The sequence below is a fragment of the Mesocricetus auratus genome, unplaced genomic scaffold, assembly GCF_017639785.1.
Source record: "Mesocricetus auratus isolate SY011 unplaced genomic scaffold, BCM_Maur_2.0 Super-Scaffold_4256, whole genome shotgun sequence".
Lineage (NCBI taxonomy): Eukaryota > Metazoa > Chordata > Mammalia > Rodentia > Cricetidae > Mesocricetus > Mesocricetus auratus.
Window position 1 is genome coordinate 39,004,852 of NW_024429182.1, and position 18,486 is coordinate 39,023,337.

The 18,486-nt window shown below is 40.7% G+C and overlaps 1 protein-coding gene across 1 annotated transcript; it reads right to left on the minus strand.

Moving 5' to 3' along the window:
• Positions 1 to 6,596: 6,596 nt before the first annotated feature.
• Zfand5 (zinc finger AN1-type containing 5) lies at positions 6,597 to 15,624 on the minus strand. The gene is made up of 6 exons (XM_005063769.4): positions 15,468 to 15,624; positions 11,879 to 12,038; positions 11,375 to 11,486; positions 10,701 to 10,804; positions 8,940 to 9,065; positions 6,597 to 8,199 (listed from the first exon to the last, which is right to left on the minus strand). Exons 2-6 carry the CDS (start codon positions 12,027 to 12,029, stop codon positions 8,051 to 8,053), a joined length of 642 nt encoding a protein of 213 aa, XP_005063826.1. The 5' UTR covers positions 12,030 to 12,038; positions 15,468 to 15,624; the 3' UTR covers positions 6,597 to 8,050.
• Between the last annotated feature and the right edge of the window lie 2,862 nt (positions 15,625 to 18,486).

The following is an 18,486-nucleotide window of genomic DNA, read 5'->3' on the forward strand; positions in this document are numbered from 1 at the left end:
AGTCCAAGAATGGTCAGATGAAAAAAATTCTTCCTGTCACAGAAAGATGATGACTTTTTGTTTTTGAAACAAGGTCTGATTTTATAGTCCTTGAATGGCCTGGAGCTCACTACATACACCAGGCAGACCTCAAACTCAGATATCCATTTGTTTCTGCCTCCCCAGTGCTGAGATTAAAGATGTGCACCAGCATGCCTGACCAACTAGAGTGCTGTTTTTGTGCCTTATCAATGCATGTTCTCCTTCAACCTATCCCCATTCTTGTTGCCTGACACGAAGAGAAAAGGTACTAGTCTTCTAATGTCTCTGGAAAGGAGGCAAGGTTGGTATCCTTGGCTTATGTGGCACGTAATTCCCTTTTAAACCACTCAAGGGTCGTCCCCAAAAGGCCATTTAGATACACAATCTTCCAGATACGGATCTGTTGTGACCAAGAAATATACCAAATATAGAATACAATTTCTGTGAGCAAGAAACAGATACCATATATAGAATGTAATTTCAGTGATTTACAGACTCCAGATTAAAAACAGAAGGCAATAAAGAGAGCCTAGTGGTGAAATTCCATTTTCAGCCCACTGCATTGATTTTAGTTCACTATAAAAGGCTGATCCTTACACTCCACCTATCAGAGTCAAGCCTCTTAGGCACAGAGGTTCTCAGTTATGCTAATAGGATGTGAAAAACCAGGTTTGGTGATGCATGCTGTAATTCCAGCACTGGAAAGGCTGAGGCTGGAGGACATTGAGTTTGAAACCAGCCTGAGCTACACAGTATGACCCTAATTTTGTTTGTTTTAAAGGTGTGTGTACAAAGAGATGGTTCAGTGGTTGAGAGCACTTTCTATTCTTCCACAGGATCCAAGTTTGTCTCTCAGCACCCGTATGAAATGGCTCATAAGACCTGTGACTTCAACTCATGGGCCCCAACAGCCTCTTCTGGCCTCCAAGAGCCCTTGAACATACCACATGACATATTCTCTTTCTCTCTCTCTCTCTCTCTCTCTCTCTCTCTCTCTCTCTCTCTCTCTCTCTCTCTCTCTCTCTCTCTCTTCCCTCTCTCTTTCCCACACCCACACACATACACAAAACTAGGGGAGGAAGTGAAAGACTTTACATTAAATCGTGTTTAATGCTATCCAACCTATTACCTGAAAGGTGTAAACTAAAACTCAAAGGCTTCACTTCTAATAATTTAGAAATAAAAGGACCAGACACTCATACAGCCCCTGCTTTAGCAGCCATGACAGGCTACAGAAAAGACACGTAGGCCTCTGACACAAGGAAACTCCAGATCGTCTAGCTTCCTGGAGCCTAGGGCCAAAACTGAACACAAAGAAACTCTAGACGCCCCCTAGCCTCCTAGATACTTGGTTCTTGGGAAATGTTTGGCTACAAAAGAAACCTCAGGGGAGACTACCTCCCCTGTAGTCTCTAGGATATAGTTCTGAAAATCACTGGTATCTATGTACAACAGGCCACCTGTAAGTAACAAGACAATGCCATAGAAACCACACAATGTTCCCTCTCAGCACTGATGAATGAAAATAATTAGTACACAGGTACCAAATGTCTACCAACCAGAAAACAACTTGTACCTACTGATGTATTCCTGTAACTTTTGTCTTTAAAACCTAGCAGCAGACAGGGAACATCACTCCCTCTGGAGGTTGCTGCAACAGCTAGCCAGACAGGGTCCCTGTTATGGCTGGATGAACAATTAAAACCTTGCTTTTACCGTTTGGTGGGTCTGCCTTCCTGGTGGTCTCTGGGGATCTTTGCAACTTGGGAACATTACCCACATCATGTCATCTATATAGATGAAGGTACTCAGGTGCAAGAGTTAACTCTTCCAATCGGGCTATTCTCAGACAATAGTCTCACTGTGTAGCCCTGCCTGGCTTGGAACTCACTTACTTTGACCAAGTTGGCCTCAAACTGACAAGAGATATGCCTGCCTTTGTCTCCCAAGTGCTCAGATACCGATACTACTGTACTACTCTGAATATACTGGATTAAGTAAAATACACAAAAATCAATTTCACCCCTTTTACTTTTTCAGATGCGATAGTCAGGAAATTTAAAATTACATAATATTTAACATTTATATTGCATCACCTGTATACGGATTTTAAAACACTGTACAAAGCCTCTCAGTTAACATTTTGAGTAAATTTTTTAATTTTTGGTTAGCAATCCTACAGCAGCCCCCCCCCCCCTTGAATAGAATCCTTTCAAGAACTAGCCTCCCTAATACAGAAGATGGCCAGAAACTCCAGTTTGGTCAGAAAGTAGTTTAGGCTAGCTCAGCATTTGTTTCCTGCTGGATCTTGGGAATTCTGTCCCAAATCATCCTGCTCCTGATGATCTTAGTAACTGTAGCTCATGACTATTTCACCTCCAGACAGGAATGGCTGTGTATTACCATCCCTTTCAAGGATGCAGCACTGGGTGCTCTAGCTTGACAGGACCTGTTTTCTAGGTAAGCAAGTTGTTACCATTTCTAGTTTTTGTTTAAACACATTGCATTTGTGGTATGCCTAAACCAGACCTTGTTTCATCACATTAAGATGTTCCCAGTAGGAGTTAAATACATATTAAAAAACACAGAAAACCACTTTAAAGAAAACTCACAATAGAGTATGAGGGGAAGATAGAGCCCAATGAAGGGACTAAATAAAGGTAACCTTACTGTTAATCTCTCCATTTCACACCCTGGTTCTAGCATTCCAGAAATAGAGTAACTGTCATCTTACAACTTTTCCCATCTAGTGTTTCTTACTGGTATAATTCTCTTAGTATTGAATTACATAGCTGTTATGTTTTACAAAGAAGAATCACCAGTTACATGTGGGCTTCCTACTAGTTACAGGTCTCAATTTATCAAGTTAACAACTGATAAAGTACTCTAACTCACAAAAGTCTTTCTATTAAAGCCTCAAACATGCTTAAAAGCCATGCCCAAGATGACACAGAGTAGTTTGAACTTACTTCAAATAGATACCATCTACTATCAACTTTTCTCATTTGATACAATCCAGGCAGTAAAATTGGTTATGTGGCCAATATATTCAACAGAATCTAATTTTTATATTGAGTAATCTTAGCTAAAAATGGTATTTTAAAATAGTTTAGCTTATCTCTTAAAGACTAACAAGTTGGCAGAGTAACCATTCTTCTAACAAGTTTTTACTGGAGAACGACTTTACATTAACCTCAAAGCTTAATGCTAAAGTCATTTAATACACTATGTAGCTATATACCTTATGCTCAAGGGCTTCCTTGGGAAATTCTTTTTCCCAGATGTGTGGACATAGAAACAAAACCAAAAAAGCTGGGTTTTGTTAGAAAGATGTGACACAACAGAAAGCCTCAAGCATTATTTAGGTGTTAATGTAATTTTCATGTTTGGATCTATAGTGATGGGGTGGGACAAGAAAACAGAAATATGGAACAGAGGCTAGTGAACTTTAATTTGCCATGGTTATACACACAAGCTGCTTGAGAAATGAGTGTTTGAGCTAGTGTGGAAACACAGTTTATGGGTTATTTCTTTTGTGAACAGTTCCCGTCCTTGATTGAACTTTGATAGTAAAGATTTCAGATTAACCTTTGAGTAAATTAACTCTTGAACTGCTTTTGTACTTTTCACTATTTCAGATGCACATAACCCCAAATCCCAAGTGCTGGAATTAGTATATGGCTACCTACAATATAAAAGTACTATGGTAGCAATTGGGGGAAAAATCATCAGCAAAAAATATCCAAGAGTATCAATTTGCTTAAGTGTAACCTATAACTTACTCCAGCTTGCTATTAAGTACCTCACGTAGTCAAGTGGCCCACACCTTTAATCTCAAAAGTTCAAAAACTGCCTGGTTTTCATGACAAGTTCCAAGATAGCCAGTGTTATATAGGGATCTGCCTCAAAAAACAATAAACTCCTCATGTGAAGAATGTATCCCTAACTAAAAGGAAAGCAGAACTTAGCTGTTGTAAACAAAGTAGATTTATATTTATGCTACAAAGCTCATTTTTACTTGGACAGAAATGTACTCTGGGGAATACAAAATTTGCAGTTTTTAGATTGTGTGTGTGGTGTGATAGTGGTGGTGGGGGGCTGTGTGCATGCATGCAGGCCAAAGGATAGGTAGGTCGCTGGGTCCTAGGTTTCAAACTCAGGTTGTTAAGACTTGGCAGCAGCACATGTGGTACCTGAAAAAACTAGGATGTCCCCTGAAGTGCTGGGAGTTGCAAGCAGTTGTGAGTCACCCTATGTAGGTGCTTCAAACTGAGCTTTCATCCTAGGAAGCACATCGAGCACTCGTTAAATAACCTTTCCAGCCTCAGGTACATCATCTTACTGACACGAGCACTCTCCAAGGTTACAATCTAATAGTATCGACAATATCAACTTTCAAGAATTGTTTCAAATGAAGATACATATCAAATGAATTTGTTCATACACAGGTTATTTACACAAAGTAAAGATTCATCCAAGTTATATTTACTTAAAATGCATACATACTTCAAGTGGTGGGTATGGGACAAGCTAAGGCTTCATATAACCAGTCATTTTGAAACCATGAGAACATATATAAAAAACAAAGCCAGACATGTTTAGCATTCTGCTACTATCTTAGTATTTACCCTTTTTGAGTTATTAGTTAGGAACTTTAATATAGGCATGTTCAAAGAGAATCTAACTCAGAAGAATGACGCCAATCACTTAAACTGTTAAAGATAAAGGTTTTAAGTTAGGCATGCCACTTGGAATGCTCAGGCAGGAGTTTTAGGCTAGAAGGTGATTTACACCTGGCAGTCAGTCTCAAACAAAATCAACCAACCAGCCAAGCATAGTGGCACAATCTTGCAATACAAAGACTGGAAAGATTGCCATATATTCAAGGCTTGCCTGAGGCTCAAAAAAAGATGATTTCAAAATCAAAAAGAAAGCTACAGACTTTAGCTTTTGTTTTATGCAACCAAACTCATTTTTAAATGCAAGCTCTGAATATCACCCTTTAAAAATTAAGTAGCAGCCGTGCGGTGATGGCGCAGGCCTTTAATCCCAGCACTCGGGAGGCAGAGGCAGGCGGATCTCTGTGAGTTCGAGGCCGGGCTGGACCGACAGCCTCCAAAACAATACAGAGAAACCCTGTCTCGTAAAACAAAAAAACAAAACAAAAATTAAGTAGCAAATATTTAAGTACTCAATCTTAAAATTCATTACTGCTTTACTGAATTACATATTATCACTAATAAATGAAGCAGGGTAGCGTGGTCTTAAACCAATGATAGACCAATACTAAATCCTTAGCACAAACAAAACCACCTACCTTTGCTTTGCAACCATCCACTGGATTCGAAGCCCTAGCTTTTTAAGAGAGATGCCCCACTACAGGAAAAGACTTGTCAATCTATGGGACTAACACAGTACTGAGTTTCAAGGTACACTAAATAGTTAAATTTAATGAAGAGTCTAGGAAGCAAATCTTCCTAGGTGCTTTACAGACTAAAAATTATTCTCCCCAGTTGATGTTCCTAAATACAAATGTAAATCCAAATCTTAAGGTCTCTGTGCCTCTCAACAGGGACCTTAAGATCTGGATATATAGACACATATAGATGCGAATCTTAAGATTTGTATATACAAGCATTTTATATGGACAAATACGGATCTGCCCCAGCACCCTGGATATTAAGGCAAATTTACAAGTAACAGATTAACCTGGGCTGTACAATGAGTTCCAGACCTGAGCTAGGGTTGAGACCCTAATATACCTCCCTACCCCAAAATGTGATTATGGAGTCAATGCAATGTCTTGCCACTTAAGACTTCACATGTTGACAGGGTGAACAAGGGTCTACCATCTGACCATCTAAGTTTTAACTTCCAAACAGCACTCAGAAATGTACTTACTTTAACATGTGGGTAAAGCATCACATTTTTTAAAACATTTTTAAGGAGACAAAGTCATTTTTACATGAACAAGTTTCCCTTTAAAAATGCTGTATTTTTAATTCAACCAATTCAATACCCTACAGTCTAAGGGAGATACTATTGCTCAATACATGGACTTCTGCAAAACATTTCCCACTTGATGCAACAGTAGCATTTGTCAAGAACCAGATTATTTCCACTCTAAGGTCCTCCCTGAAAACCAAGGGCTTTATTCTTGATTTCAGTTGGCCTGGCATTTAATAATAACTGCATACTCAGTCTAAGGTGCTTGCTTTCCTCTCCACATCAGAGCCAAACCCATACAGAAATAAAGCAATAGTTTTCTACAAAAAAAAAAAGACATACTTCATCATTCAGGATTCTTATGTCACCAGAAGAAACACAAAAAAACATAATTGTAATTGTCTCAATTTCATTCCTTTCTCAAATTTGGAACCTGAGCTCTTCAAAATTTGCCCAGCATGTGCCACACCTGAGGAAGTTTCATGACCAGCTCATGGTACTCATGAGACTGAGTTCAAGAATGATCATGAAAGATAAATTTGTAACAGACAATTATAAAGTTGAATATGAAAAATCTCCCTATTTTCCCTGTTTTAGGGTCTAAGGCTTAAAAACCCAATGAACAAGAATTTTCCCTCTGTACACTGCTTTTATTATTTACATAATACAATATAGCATCAATGCTGAATAGCATGATTATGTGCAATACATAAATATGAACTATCTGTACACATCTGCAAATCTAACTCAGAACTAAAGTACATAAAATTGAAGCAAAATTGAATGTTTTAATAATGAAAAACTAGGACTGAACACTGCAATAAATCAGTAGTGCCTTGTGTACATACTTAACTATTTACAGATGAAAACAGGCATTACCACAACACTAATCTAACTATACTCATTTATATATAAAAAACACAAGTTTCATACATCACAAAAAACCTTCCATTATAACACAGAAGTGATATTACCAGACAAGCATCAGTGAAGTATACTGCCTTTTCTAGTTGTTATTGTACAATGCTGTAGATAATGCAGCCCATGCAATACACCCAAGAACACTAGAGTCCTACACCCAAATACAATATGATAAAGCAGCCCTCTGCAAGTGGTGCTGGATACCACTAAAGAAGTCTACTGCAGCCATGTTGGTTATGATTTTCCATGCAGAAGGGTACAGTTACATTAAGAACTGAAGTCTTTAAAAAGCTTTAAACATTCTTTCTTGAACCAAAACATTCAACAAAAGATGCACATGAAAAATTAACTGTTCAGATACCTTTGCAACTTAAAATTCAGATGCATGTTATTTAACAGAGCTGCTGTATGTGAAAACCAAACGTAGAGTTAAATTTCTTCTTGTAAACAAATCCTAGTGTAGTTCTGTGCTACAATTTTAGTAATGAGAATGCAGATATCTTCTGGTGCAGGCCAGCACAGTAAGCTTCTAAGATTATCCCAGGCACCCAGTTGTTGACTTGATGGCTTTACTTATAACCAGTTGTGACGTTACCTTTCGCAGAATGTCCTAATTGACAACTTTTAGAAGACCAATTTAACCAGGCTTACACATGGCACCAAAATACTGGTTTTGTAGCTTTCTTCCTGCTTCCAAAAGTCATGTCGAAATTAAGGTGAAGTTTGACTATGGTAGTAGACTGCCAGTCCTTTTCTGGTGTACCATTTTTTTTTTAAGTACAGGCACATAACACTAGCCAAAGATTATACCTTGATTACATTCCCAAAAGGCAGATATGCTGCAAACATGCAGAGATTTCATTCATTTAATTTGGCACATGGAACTAAATTTTGTTCCTATTATCTGTGTATTTCAATTTGTTGTGCAGATTTTTGTCCAATTTTACTGAGGGGAGGGCATATACATTTGTAGGGCTGTATCTATCCAATTCTGCCTGTAACAAACACCCAAACATCCTAAAATATCAATTATAAGACAGACAAGTATAAAGCAAAACTCTGGAGAACATCAAAGGAAAATGGCCATGCATCTGCTCTTTAATGTTTTCCTACGATATATTAAAATAAAAACAAAGTTTCAGTCTCTTCACATGTAGTAATTTTATATTCTCTGGATTTTTTCAGCCACAACAACTGGATTCTCTTTTCTGATTTTTGCTGCAGCTTCTGCTTTGTAATCATATGGACAGTTGTGCTTGTCAGAGTAACGGTGAAGTCCACAAAACAAATTTCCACATCGGCAGTCAAACCCTGCACAAACAAGAGGAATCACTTGGCAACTTGTAGCAATTAGGAAAACAAGCACCCTATTCATTAGACAAAAGGAACAGATTTTCATTGCTTCAATTATGAAAGACTGTCAACTCCTGACAACAGGGTAGAATTCATACAAGTTCTAGAATGAGGATGACTTGAATGTAAAATAGTCTTACCACACCACATAAGAGCTGAGTTTCTCAAATGAAAACTACACAACCAACTACAAAATTCTGTTGTAAAAAACACCCAGATCCCTGGGCAGTGGTGGTGCATGCCTTTAATCCCAGCACTTGGGAGGCAGAGGCAGGCCTGTTCTACAAGAACTAGTTCCAGGACACCCTCCAAAGCCACAGAAAAGAAACCCTATCTCGAAAAATCAAAACCACCTAGACCATTTCATGCTTGGCTCCAAGGTGTTCACTGCTGTTAGTTCAGCTAACTTTTCTCTGTACACATCAAAGGAAGGAATCAAAAAGGACAGATTTTTTCGGGGGGGTTCAAATAAAGAAAAACAATTCACAAGGCCTGAAGTTAATAAATAATAATTACATGACTAGGCCATCATTACAACTGGATGGAAATTAAATCCAACTTGTCAACCCATCAGCCCACCCTTTCTGGAAATGCGCCACCACCGCCCGGCATTAGGATCCATTTTATTCTTGTTTTAATGTGTAAAACCAATAGTTTCTTTTGGAGTGATGCTTTTATACTATGTTTTGGGTTAATACCTGTAAGGCCAACTTTCTTTCTACACATAAAACATCTGTTCTTCTTTGGTTTGGGCAACTCAGGAGCTTTTTCTTCACTTTGAGAAGTACTGGGTTGAGAAACTGATGGACTGGGCTGAGTGACAACTGAAAGACAAGGTTATAGATTAGAAATCTATCTGGAAACCTCTAGAAGAATAATACTTAAGAGAAACAGCTAAGATTCAGAATGTATGTTTAAAATGCCTTTCTTTAGTTTGAATATTTCCTGCCAATTATTATACTAGTATATACTTCTAGTAAATGACCAGGTAAGAAATTTCTTCAAACAAAACAAAGATTATCAAACATAATGGATATTCTTTGAATTATTAATTTTAGACAGCAGACCAGGATTTGTTTTGACACATGGTCTGATACTTTACCCAGGCTGTCGCTGTCCATGAACATGAAGCCACCATTTTGCCTAATCCCATGGGTGGTGGGGATTACAGGTATACAACCAAACTGACCTTCATACTAGGTTGTTTGTTTTAAAGACACAATTTTCATTTTCACTGTGACTCTGATTAACCGACATATCAAAAGGCCCCACCCTCTATTAATCCGTTTGTTAATTTCTATCAAGATTTGTCACAAATGAATGAAAATTGCAGACCGCTGTACTACAGCCCCAATCCCTAGAGTTTTTCATAATACCAAAAAACTTGCTAATATTTATATATTAAGCCTAACTGTATTTGCTTATAAACCTAATTGCTTATATTTATTAAACCTAACTGTACACTGCAAATGATTTACAGTGCAATCCAAACAATACCAATTCCTATGCAGAATGCTTTAATGTAAACTGATCTCTCAATCCACAGTAGCAAATACACACAGTGGGATCAACAGCCTAGTAGCAGACCAACAGAAGATACTACTTTTTCCTATTCAACTGTGATAACCTTAATACTTTAATAATGCAACTGGAGTAGGTAGTTGGAAATGTGTACTAAGCCATTTCTTTGCCCACACCTAAAACATTAACAATAAACTCCTCAGATATCTAAGGGAAGGGGATAGAAAAGCAAAGAAAAAACAACAATGAAGCATAGATTTCTACCAAGTAATAATAAATGTGATTATTAGCTACAGATCTACTTCCAAGTAATTTCTGTGTGTGTGTAAAACAAGCATTTGGTCAGTTTTTTCTAAGTAGGACTCATTTCAAATACAGATTTGCCTGATATTTCAGGACCAAATAATTGGACTTCATGAGACTGATACAGTACAAGGGGGGAGGCATGTTAGCAAGTCTTCAAGACAGACTGCAATCCCCTGCCATTTCCCCCCCACAATCATTTCATATTTCAGTTTACCAAAAACTAGCTGATCTGAGTAAATCATGTGCAGATAGAGAATACATAACATTGAATTTTCAAGCTGTGCTATAAAAATAGCTCCAAAGCAGTACTCATTGAAAACAAAAACCTTTCCACTAAATAGTCATTATAAAATTCCCCATGGCCATGACATTTAAAATCATTAAGTTCTTACCATACAGTTTCCAGACTACCTGATTGATTTTAGGAATGAGGTTGTAATGAGGGGATGAGCAGAAGAGGGTTAAAATACTAGCTAGTTTATATTTTTTGATACTACTTATATTCTTGGCTTGTAAATTATAGTTCTTCCTCTTTGGTAATTCAACAAAAGGAGAGAATCCCATCACCGACTCAATTCTTTCTCATACTTCGAAATTCAGAACTGAACTAGTATTAAACTTAAAAAGCATACCTGGCTCTGACACCTCTGTTTTCGGGGTAGTTATTTTGTCCTCTCTTGAAATGCTCATTTCTGTCATTTGTTGAGTTACAGGCAAGGCAGCCACAGGCACATTTCTATTTGAGTTCAAGCAAACAATTATTTTTAAAGATGTTAAGGGTATTATTTTTTGAGATAGGTTGTCAATTCAACTTTAAATTATGTGTTATTTCCAACATGATCAAATAGTACCAGATTAAGTAATTTGGAAAAGATATTAGATACCCAGCATAAATTAGTAAAAAGAAAGTAATTAGATAAATGGCTCATCAACTCGGCTGCATATTTGTATAGCATCACATTATAGTTCTAGAAAGTATTTTAACTGTGCCCATAATTTAAGGACAAAAGGAGCAGCTGTGTAGAAACACCTTGTGAGGCACTATAATACAGTCAACAGAGTCTTATTCTTTACAATCCCTAATCCTCAATTACAAAGAAATAACAACATTTTTAACAGTGGCCTCAAGGGGTTTAGGGAATATATTGTGATAGACACCTTTATTTAGTGATCCAAGAGCTAGATATTAATGGAATCTATCAGTGTACAATGTAGGCAAAACCAAGGCCACCTGATACAACCACACTGATTTTACAAATAGCACAGACACATTGACTTTCTATTACTCTGAAATGTTTACTCTTACCTTGATTTTTCAGATGTGCTGCCAGCAGCACCTTCACAGTTGTTTAAACTAGCATCTGCTCTCTGTACAGATGCAGAATCTGAGGTAGGACTGTTGGAACCACTAGCTGTCCCTATTTTAAAAAAAGGGATCTGTTAGAAACAAATCAGCACTACAAAAACCCACTTAAGTAAAAACTTAGTATCAATACTTGCATTTAATTTAGTGATCTAAGCACCTTCACTTCATTGCAATCCTACACTTGACATTCAGACAAAAAAAAAAGTCAATATCCCAAAGAACACATGTATGAAAAGTTCAAAAAGGAAAACTAAAAATATTACAAGGTGTTTGCAGAATAGTCATTTGTTCCTGAGGTAGTCTTGGCAAGTACTTGGGCTGTTGTCTTAATGTTAAGCTCTTGTCAGGCATTCTCTCCTTGAGTTTTTGACATTTTCTTGATTCTTAAGTTCTGTCAACCAGTTCAAGTGTTTTTTTCAGCATCCCACCTTGGAAACAACTTACCCATTGGACTCATTCTGCCACTATTCTGTTGTCTCTGAAGATGTTCTTTGTAGCAAACAGAACACATTCCATTTGTCCTAGGATTCCCATAAAAGCCACATCCTGTACTACATAGCATGGGCCCTGGGGTCTGGTTAGTTTCCTGAGCCATATTTCTCTGCTATAAACAAAACAGAATTTTTTAAATTAGCATGTTGCAAAAACAAATTGAATACAATACAATCATCACCACACCGAATCTGTTCCTAACAAAAACCAAGATTGTGTTGAACAGAAATGAGTGTATTTATTGACTTTAAAAAACAGAATGTGAAAGAATTTTCTAGGACCAAAAAGAAATTACACCATTAAACAATGTGTATGATTTCATCTGTTACTATTGAATTTTAGTTTCTGAAGATGGCAGCCTGCCAGTTTATCAGGATTGTTTGAAATCAATTTTGAAAACTGTCGCTTTTACTTTCTGCTCTTGTCCTACAAGTCAGGCATTTCAATTGATGTTTACTTAAATAGGCTAAATGCATAAATAGGGAGAAAAAAAGTCACCTCACAGTAATCCAACTAATCCCTACCTCTTGATATTTGTTAGTTCAACTTGGCTGAATCCTCAATTTAGCCTTGCAGCTTTTAAATAACTATTGTATGTGTGTAAGTGTTTGCCTGTATGGATTGCACATATATCCCTGGTGCCTATGCACTCAACTCCCTGCAAATGAAGTTAACAGACAGCTGTGAGCCACTATGTGGGTGCTGGGAACTGAATCCAGGTTTTCTTATGAGAGCATCAAGCACTCTTAATGGCTGAGTCATCTCTACAGACCATCTAAAGCTTTCATAAAACTAACCCCTGAACCCATCTGAAAGACACACTTGGACCCCATCAGTAATACTTCCACTGAGACAGACACCTGTAGTAACAGTGCTTAGAAACCTGTAAAGCAGAAACTGGCAGTCAGATTTTTCAGTCTCTATTCAGCTTTAACAAGTATTTTTTCTCCTGTCAAAAACAAAACCTTTCCAAATCCAAACTTGATGATGTAAGCAATAGAAAAACATACTCTGATCACAGTTAATATTTAATATTAGGCTACCAGAAACTTTACGTAGCAAGCATACCTGAGTATTCCAAAAGTTTTTTAATTGGCATAAAATGGACTAAGTTTACTATGTTTCCCACTATGTAAGAGAAAATACACAGTAGGAAAAATTATTTCTGAAAGAATTATGTAAAAAGCATTATTTGAGAGCATTTGGTTAACAGGAAGCTGTGGTCACTTTTTTCAGCTACTACACAGTAAGGCACACCCTATTAACTCTTTGCAAAAATTACAAAAATGAGTAAAGGGGAATAAGCGATTTGACCAGGACAAAACCCTGACCATGAGTATCCAGTCTTTAACAGTCAATGACAGCAATCGTTCCTTTTGTTAGCACAAGAGCACTTTATTAGAGCAAATCAAGCTTATATATAGTGATTAAAATAAAGCCAGTTTAGAACAGCAGTAGTAATTTAGTGGACACTGCCTCTTTAAATTGTGAGTGGAATTTAGCTGACTCATTTCAGAGCAAGGCAGCGTAAATATTTCAAGATTACTTATGCAGTTTAATAAACACTTTTAGTTGAGGTTTTAAAATGTTGAGTGTAACACAAGCACAGAAAATGATAAATCATGTATCTTCATTTTCTTCATGCAGTTTGTTTGACCCCTATGCAAGAAGTCATGCCTTTTCAGCCCACTTAAGAACTATGATAATCTCAATTACTACTCCAACTTTGAGTGACACCTGGTATTCTTTAAAAGCACACTGAGGGAATTTTAAGACCAACTGATCAGATCAGCCCTGTCTTTTAGTGAATCAGAAAGCACTTTTCTTCTGTGAATGAGAAGATCCCCACCTAGACAAGGATTCCACCTTCTTCAAAAAAAAAGTACACACAAAGAACAAGAACCAAAAGACACCAGTCTCCTATAATCCCCCTCCCCTAGTAAGTCAGATTTTAAATACCATCACATGTGCACAGCTTGCTTTAATATTTCTCAGAAGCCTAGATCACATGGGAGGGCGCTTCAGCCTGTCACAAGGCTGCAATGTGACAAGCTGAGCTGGATGGAGGCTCTCACATAAAGCCTAGTCAACAGGGGCCTCTGAAATCAGCTTCTATTTATATCTCAGAGCCTGCCAACTCCTACACAACCCCAAGAACTAACGATGCAGTATTCATATATCTCACATAACAAAATGCAATTAAAGCCTCCAGGTTTTTCTAATGCAAGATCAAAGAACCTCATATTGAATCCACAGTACAAGCAAAATTAATAACAAAGTAAAAAGTGGTTACTGTAAAGGGGCGAGAGGGGAGTAAGCAGACACAGTGGAGAAAGCATGGAAGCATAAACACTCTATAGCACTGTAACTATAGGGTGTTTGTTAGTTTATATTGTATTTCCCTTCTATTCTGGAAAAAACAAAAAACAAGTTGTTAGAGACTTAGTATTCACCCATAAGCCCTTCCGAGCATAGCTGCAATTGTTTTTTGTTTAAGTTCACGGATTTTCTTCATAGCTTAAAACGAACCTCGCAGGACTAACCAAACAATTTTCCAATTCAAAAACTGTAATGAATGAGCTTTTCTTTTAAACTATGGGCTGGCTAGCTAAGGTACGCATGTTTTAAAGTGGCGAGACCACTCACTAACCTCGAGGTCAGACCCGAATTCTAGGCTCTAATGGACCACTAAGCCTGACCTTGGACAAGTCCTTAGTCTCCAGGTCTCGGTTACCTCAGCCAAACAGTTTTTTTAAAAGCTCCCTTTCATGATTTAATATCAGTCCTAGGCACAAAAGAAAAAAGGTGCAGCTAAAACAAATACCTTAGTTTGGGTGGGACAGTTTGAGAACAAACTTGAAAGGTAAAAGTGAAAGATTTTCACCAATTGAGGTTGAGATCTCGCTTTGAAAGGAATCATCAAAACGAGAAGATAAAATTCATTTTTATCTTACTACTCCCTATAGTTACTGAACACCAAATTTAAGAAACGAGGTTTGACCTATGTTATTTTCTCCTAAAAATCCACGTAATATTCTCCGGCAGCTTCAAAGGACACTTAACTTATACCGCCTTCCTAGAAATACAGCTCCAAGGAGTGCATGGAAAGCGAGCAAAACGTTAGTGCTCGTGTAGACAAAGGGAGAGGCGCTCGATTTGCCTCCACGAAGGGGAATCTTGAGGAACTAAACACCTCCGGGCAGAGAGCCGTGGGACCGGGTTTCCAGCGGTTTCGACCGAGTTCGGGGCCCAGAGGCCCCCATCCCCCTCGCGGCGCAGGCCGCGCTCCGGGAAGCCCGGCAGGGCCTGCTCCAAAAAGCACTGAGTCATGCACTCGGCGGCCCCTCGCCGGAACCACTCGGCGGTGCGGGGAGCCGGGCGCGGCGGCCGCCTCGGCCTTTGTCTACCGTCCGGCCGGCTCCTGGAGCCGCAGCACGCCGGGCATTGTCCCGGCCGGCCGTCCGCCCGGGCCCGTCTTTGTGCTCGCCGATCGGGCGTGCTCCCGCCCCCGCGCCGTCCCGGCCCGGCCCGCGCCACTTACCCTGCGGGGCCCGGATGCACTAGCGAGCTGGCGCGCGACGCCGGGCGGTGGGCCGGACCGAGGCCTCCGGGAAAGGGCTAGTGGCCGCCGCGGGCCGGACCGCGGGCGGAGCTACGCCGGCGCCGCGGGGGCCTCCTTTGTTCGTGCAGAAGCGCCGAGGCGGCCGAGCCCCGCCGCAGCTAGGGTGGGAGGGCGGCGGGGGAGGAGGAGGAGGCCCGCAGGCCGCGGACTATACCGCCGCTCCAGGCGCTCGGCCGCCGGCGCCCCACACCTCCACAGCGGCGTCCCGGCCGGGCGACCAGGCGCACGGGGCGCGCGGCGAGGCCTAAACGCCGAGAGGGCCGGAGGACGGTGCTCTTCGGGCTTCCGCCTCCGACAGGGAAGCTGCGCGGCTCCGGGCGGCGAGCGGACACCTGACGAGACGCACACGGCTCCACGATCCGGCCGACTGACGCTCGAGCTCCTACCGGCGCTCGGGATCTGAGGGAAAGGGCGGCGGGGGCGGGGCCTGTGCGTCAGCGAAAACCCGGTCGGCACGCCGCAGCGTGGTGACGTGGAGGGCCGTGGCCCCGCCCCTGGCCTGCAGGCACCGGCTGGGGGCGGGGCCGCGCCTGGGGGCGGGGCGAGTCCGGGGAGGTTGCGGTCACCGTCGCCTAGTCACTGTCGGGCCGGCGGTTCCCCTGGGTGGAGCTGCTGCGGCCGCTCCTCCGAGGCGGCGCGTCTATTTTTAACCCTATTGTCCGCCCTCAGCCTCCCTGGCCAGCCCAGTTCTCACGCTTCGTCCCCCAACTCCGCTGCTGTACCTTCGCCGCGGGACAGGCAGGAGCAGCCGGGAGGAGGCTGGCACGGTTCCGGGTGTCGCCGCAGCGCAGCTCCGCCCGCCGCCGCCCAAGGTCGCGGTTCGCTGCTGCCTCTGGGCTACGACCGCCCGCCAGCCCCAGTCCCGCGCCGCCGTTCTGAACTGTTAGGCCAGCCTGTAGAAAACCCTGGAAATTGACTATTCTAGTGAAGCCCGGAGAGCCGGGACTTGACTGAAGAAAGGGAGCGAGGTGACAAACAAGCCGGACCCCAGACAAGGGCAAGGTGCTGGATACCTGCCCAGAGCACGAACAGAAACACGTCTTGCCTTTTTACGGTTTCTGGGAACAGCTGAAGTGTCCACAGGTCTAAAGAAAACATACACAAATGGTTAGGGCTACCTTAGCTACAACCAGAATGCAGTTAGGGCACTTCGTCTCCGATATTTAAGAGTCCTAGGCCTTTCCCCTAGGTACTATAGGGTTGGCCTTGGCGGGAGCTCAGGAACCTTATTTACTTGGGGTGATTGGTATTTTTGATATCGTGGGAGTAGTGTGGGGGGAGGGGTGCTGGTGTCCTGATGCTCCAAATCAAATATCTCTGAGTACAGCCAGTGGAAGACCCGGGACATAATGTGTTTTAAAAACCTATTTCGGGATTATACTGTTATGATTAAGTAATGTATTTGAGGTTTAGCCTGGGTCTTTGGTTCTAGAATCTTTGGGATTTACCTCCACAAACTAGAAAATAATAAAAATACCTGCTACTATTTACCAGCCATTTTCAGTGTCACGTATGTTTCATTTAGAGTCTCTTTAATTTATCACAGTAATTTCCTGAGAAAAATGTTGTCCTGTCTGTTTGTCGGGGTGAGGTAGTCACGATAAAGGATGCCTGCCTGGAGCACTAGAGGATGGAAAGGCTAATGGAAGCCACACTTACTGAGAATAGAAATAACAAGAGGATTTTTAAAAACAGCATAACTTACTGTCTCCCTTTACTCTCCCGTTTCAAAAAACAAGTTTTACAAGATTCTTATGTTGTCCAATTTAAACAACAAAGTCATTTTAGAATCAAGTTGTTGATGCCTGCACGTCCGCCGAAAGCCTAATCAATAATCGACTTAGACTTTCTGTCTTCAAAATCTAGTCTTCTATTTTATTTATAGTGAGTCATTTTTGTATTAAGGATTGCTTAATAATTAAAAAAGCAAAACCAGAACTGGTGTTGGTGACGCATGCCTTTAATCTCAGCACTCTGGAGGCAGAGGCAGGCGGATCTCTGTGAGTTCCAGGCCAGCCTGGTCTACCAAGCGAATTCCAGAACAACCTCCAAAACAATACAGAGAAACCCTGTCTCGAAAAACCAAAACAAACAAACAAAAAAACCAGATCAATATCATAACTTAAAATTGACAAGAAATACAAAATCTGATAACTTAAGTAAGACCTGTGTATTGTCTATGTAGACTTATGCTTTTAGGTGTTGTTCATATGATGACACTGACGTATAAGTGAACAGCCAGATAAATTGCTTGCAGTTTAGAGTTTTAAGGAAAAAAGTCTCAGTGGTCTAGAAACTCCACTATCTGTTCTGATAAGTCAATTAAAAAGAGTTGCTTTTTTGTTTGTTTGTTTGTTTGTTTTGAGACAGAGTCTCTTGGTGGCCTTGAATTCAGAGATTTGCCTTTGCTTAGTACTGGTACCAAAACAGGCAACACCAGAGTCTGTTAAGGAATGGAATATTGAGAGAGAGATTAGAGATTGGATATGGCCTTGTTGGAAAAATAAATAGATCCAGTAACCCCAACTCAATCTTTGGGGAAAAACAAAAACGTAAGCTCTAAGCCAGGCCTAGCAGCACATACCTTTGACCTAATGAGACAGAGGTGGGTGGAATTCCAGGCCAAGATGGTCTATATAGTGAGTTCCAGGATATCCAGGTCTACACAGTGAGATTCTGTCTCCAAAATAGCTGGCTTAAGAAGGCTGGCCATGTGATACACCCTTTAATTCCAACATTTGGGAGACAGAGGCAGGCAGATTTCTGAGTTTGAGGCCAACCTGGTTTACAGACTGAGTTCCAGGATAACCAAGACTACACAAAGAAACCCTGCCTCACCCCCACCCCCACCATCTCATCTGCCCCCAAAACAAAATAAGTTATTGGCCTACCTTAGAATATAGGGACCTGGGTTATTTTTGTCTTGTCTTGATACAAT

Excerpts from the sequence above, each read along its gene's own strand:
- Zfand5 (XM_005063769.4), bottom strand. The coding sequence starts at position 12,029 with ATGGCTCAGGAAACTAACCAGACCCCAGGGCCCATGCTATGTAGTACA. Across the intron at positions 11,487-11,878 it reads TGGCAGAATGAGTCCAATGG|GGACAGCTAGTGGTTCCAAC; the intron begins GTAAGTTGTTTC and ends TTTTTAAAATAG. Across the intron at positions 9,066-10,700 it reads AACAGAGGTGTCAGAGCCAG|TTGTCACTCAGCCCAGTCCA; the intron begins GTATGCTTTTTA and ends CTTGTCTTTCAG.